The sequence below is a fragment of the Drosophila melanogaster genome, chromosome Y (genome assembly GCF_000001215.4).
Source record: "Drosophila melanogaster chromosome Y".
NCBI lineage: Eukaryota > Metazoa > Arthropoda > Insecta > Diptera > Drosophilidae > Drosophila > Drosophila melanogaster.
Window position 1 is genome coordinate 83,225 of NC_024512.1, and position 4,187 is coordinate 87,411.

At 40.4% G+C, this 4,187-nt stretch overlaps 1 protein-coding gene across 1 annotated transcript in view; it reads right to left on the reverse strand.

Moving 5' to 3' along the window:
• Positions 1-4,187, reverse strand: part of kl-5 (male fertility factor kl5) — a gene marked incomplete at both ends in the record, with an annotated part of 115,237 nt that overhangs the window by 60,975 nt on the left and 50,075 nt on the right. Inside the window, 1 exon segment of the mRNA NM_001015499.4 lies at positions 2-3,933. Within this exon segment, the coding sequence (NP_001015499.4) occupies positions 2-3,933 (3,932 nt within the window).

The window sequence follows — 4,187 nt, forward strand, 5'->3', positions numbered from 1 at the left end:
TACTTTGACGGACTCCATCCAACGTATTTTTTCTGTTGCGAGGCCTCCAATCAATCGATTGGCTATATCAATTGTAAAGGCAGTTTTGCTAGCCTCATCCTGGCACTTTTGTTTTTTGGCTAGGGCTTCGTCGTACTCCATTTGTAACGCGTTCAGTTGTTCTTCTAGTTCGGTTAACCTTAAGTTTAGAGCAGTTAACTTATCACGGGCATCTTTTACTTCTTTCTCCGATTCCAAAAGCGCTCTTTCCTTTGGCTCCACTACAAGATAAACATCATAGAACCGATTAATATTAATAACCCAAGAACAGAGTCCAGCGGCTGCTGATGACTTCGCTAATATTTTTTCCGGACTAAACTCAGCATCCAAAATATAAGGTTGAAGAGCTTTAATTACATCCGGATGAATATGTTTTTTATCATAATTAATAAGATTATCTAGAAACTTATCAACATTTCCCATGAAAGCCCGACAAGCTTTCCAGCTGCGGTCCTTCGGAATTTTTCCCTTGCTGGAGAATAGCACCAATACTGCTCCACAAACACTTACCACAGCGTCAGGTGGTGACCCGAAAGATTTAAGTTCTGTCAGATTATTTTTGTTTAATGTATTAAGAGCTTCCTGGGCAGCTATTAGGGCTGGTTGAGCCTTAAGAAAATCTTCTTCACAAAGTTTGGCCTTAGCAGTAACATCCTCTTCTATTTGACGAACGTTCTTTTCCTCTTTTGATGCAAATGCTCTTTCTTTGGATACCTTTTCATTCTCAGTTCCAACAACTATAATAAGGTTATCGGCTTCCTGATTTTTAATCTTTAGTTCAACTTCTTGAACCTTTAGAACATCTTGAAGGGCGTCCACCTCTTTTGTACAGCTTGCTAATTTAATGAGTCCATTTTCCAAACGTAAGCGACGATCCAGATTGGCTTTTACTTTTTCGTGCAGCAACTTGGAATATAGTGCTATCAGTTCTAAGAAGGATTTTGGAGTGGTATAATTGTACCTCTTCGCATTGGCTAAATAAAGTTTGGAGATGTCATTTACTGTTTTGTGTACAAACGCCATGAAATTTGACACAGGTAAAGCCAGTTCTTTAGGTAACACTGTGATTTCCGAAAGGAACCTAAGCGAGACTGACTCCAATGCTTGCTGCGGCCACTCGTGAAACCAGTCAATAGTGGTGCAGTTGACTAAAGCTGGAAACTTGCGAGATCGTACACGAAGAGTGGCACCCACAGGCGAAAAGCAAAGTACTACCTTAAGCAGGCTGCGAACCTTTTCGATAAAGTACTTCCAACAATTTTCGCGATTATCTACAATTCCCAGTTGCTTTACCTCATTTCGAACAGCGTTAACAATATTCTCCACCTCGTCATCTGGAAAGAGTTCATGTATATCGCCTGAAGCGAGAAGGTCATTTACAAGGACTAGGAACTGCTCTCGAGCTACCTCTGAGTCAGTCATTAGAAAGCAGCAAGCACTTGTTTTCACGCCAGCTTTCATGTATAAAGTAGCAATGTTTGCTTTAAGGTCACTTACGCTGTAGTCCTTTGTAAGCTGTATCTGGAACACATCCAAAGATGAAATGAATGATGCCAGTCGAGTAAGACTTTGCTTTCCCGATCCTCCAACACCAATAAGAAGTGCATATCCTCTGGATGATTCAAGAATTCGACTGATCCGACACACATGAGACATTGCGTCGTCAAAAAGAACCAAATTCATGGCGCCTATATAATCATTATATCGATCTTGTGCCTCATCTAAAAGACTTTTTAGGCGATCCCATCCTGATATAGGCATATATTTAATATCTGTCAAACCTTTTGCAAAGTGGCAATAAATAAGCGGCTGGGCGTATACAACATCATCGTTGACGCCTTCTATACCTTTGCGGACTATATCAGACACTATTTTCTTAAAGCTATTGATATCGGTGTAGTCTACTAACTTGTCTCCGTACACACGGTAACATTCGTGAATCCAAAGTCGGATCATTTGATTGGAATTAGGGCATGTCTCGCTGTTGGAATATAGGACACCCGTAAATATATTGGCTATATCCCTCAAATTAAAATTATAATGGAACTTAATAGCAGTGGGTAAAAATGAAGAAACCACTTTTAGATGCAGAGTTATAGCTGTTGTAACCATATTTTCACAAAGCTTTATGACTGCTTTGTCAAATTTCTGAATGGGGTTGTCCATGTGTTGGGAAAGTATCGAGTTAAGGATATGAAACAAAGCATCCTGACTAGGGGGGTTTACTGCAAATGAGCAAAAATGCCGCTGAAGACGGGGGTCGATGGTAAAAGACCCAGCTGATGGGTTCATACACGCTACAATATTACATTTATGTATGTCACGTAATGTCATTTTTTGACGGTCGTACCAGTGGTGGTAATCCATAAATTGCCTTATTAATGTGTGGGGCTGAACAGTAAAATATTTGTCCACCTCCGGCATGTTCATGTCATCCACAAAGTAAATCATTCGTTTGTTTCCAATGGGTCCATAGTTCCTACCTGCTTTTTTTTCCAAAGGCTTTTCAAGAATACGCTGCAACATCTCGGAAGTGGTATAGAAATTGAAAGGAACATTTGTAACAGAGTATTTATCAGATGGTAAGGCACTTAGCTTTGCGTTCATAAGGATGGTCTTTCCCGATCCTGAGGGTCCGATCAACATTAGTGGATGATCGGCTTCTATAAGAGTATCCATAAAAAATCGCAAACGAGTGGTCTCAGCCGTGTTCACCAAATTTGACTGTAAAGGTAAATCCATATCCAACTCAAATTGTGGTACAAGATTTGTCCATGGGAAAAATTTCTTTGTCTCATGGTCTATGTAAAATGAGAAAATTGTTCCCGATAGAGGGAACTTTACAGCTTTATATTCGTTTAGGAACCATTTGCTGAATTCATTACTCCAGTCTATAATTTGATCCTGAAATAACGATGAGCCGAAGCCCCATACGATGCAGAATACAAAGTAAATCTCATACCAGTCTTTTGGGCAGTCATTCGGTACGTTCTGAGGAGTTAACATGCTATCTAGCAAGTAGCAAGTCATTTGCAGACGTGCTATATCCGATATGGGTGTTATCGACCTAAGCCGGGTTCGAAATATGTCTAAAAGAGGCGGCACATACTTATCAAAGAGAACGTTGAGCATTGAAACTTCGCTAGAATTTGTACGCGTTCCAAGCCATGACTGAATGAACGGGGTCCATCCCAGATCCTGTGGATTTATGTATAGGATGCCTGCCCTTGATACAGTAGCTGGTGTAGCCGTGCGCAAAGATGCGATTTCAAAAAGCAAGCGCATTTCCTTAGTGAGAGCAATGCGCTCGTTGCTTGCCAGAGTAAGAACTTTATTATCATCCATCACCGTATTTAGGCTCTCAATCCACATAGGATCAATGTCGCCGTCAAGAACAATCCATTTGGGGCCTGTTCCACCTAGGTTTGCCTGGTCTCTCATTAGAATAGAAAAAAGGCCATCCTTCCATTCACGCGTTGATGGATTGACGATACCAAAGAGCTCATCATTAGTAACAGCTTTTGGGTTAAGGTCGTTATAATGCGGTTTTCTTTTCTGGTTTTGGTATGTCTTGTTAAGTGTCTTCCACACTTCTGATTTTCCTGTTCCCGCGAATCCGATTATAAACACAGAATGTCGTACGGCAAAAAGTTCTTCAAGTTGAACAATTTTTAAAATAAATCCGTCCTCTGGCTGCAGTTTTAGGTCTAGAGCGGACCGTTTTATAACTGCTTCGAATTCCGGGTTACGTTTCCGCGGTACATCGAGTGCAGGAAACAGGTCTCCAATTAGGCCCATGAACACTGGTACATCATCGGTAACAATTTTCGGAATATTAAAGTCACGCAAAGCTCGCATTAGGACTTGATCCTCAGGCCGCTGTCTATCGTCGCGCTGAAAAGAAAAAAGTAGGTAACTTTTAATTTAAACCGCATCAGATACAAAAATCTTTTTTTTTAGTTATTAATTTTTGTCTTATAAATAATATATATATTGATGGTACTATACTTATATAGAAACCTTATACAAAAAAGCGAACACGACCGAGAGTTTTCTCTGTCTAACTTACTTGCCGCCTAGATTCATGGCTGGGCTGGGTTGTTTTGGCTCTCGAATCACAGTCGTCACATTACCAATATGTAGATTAT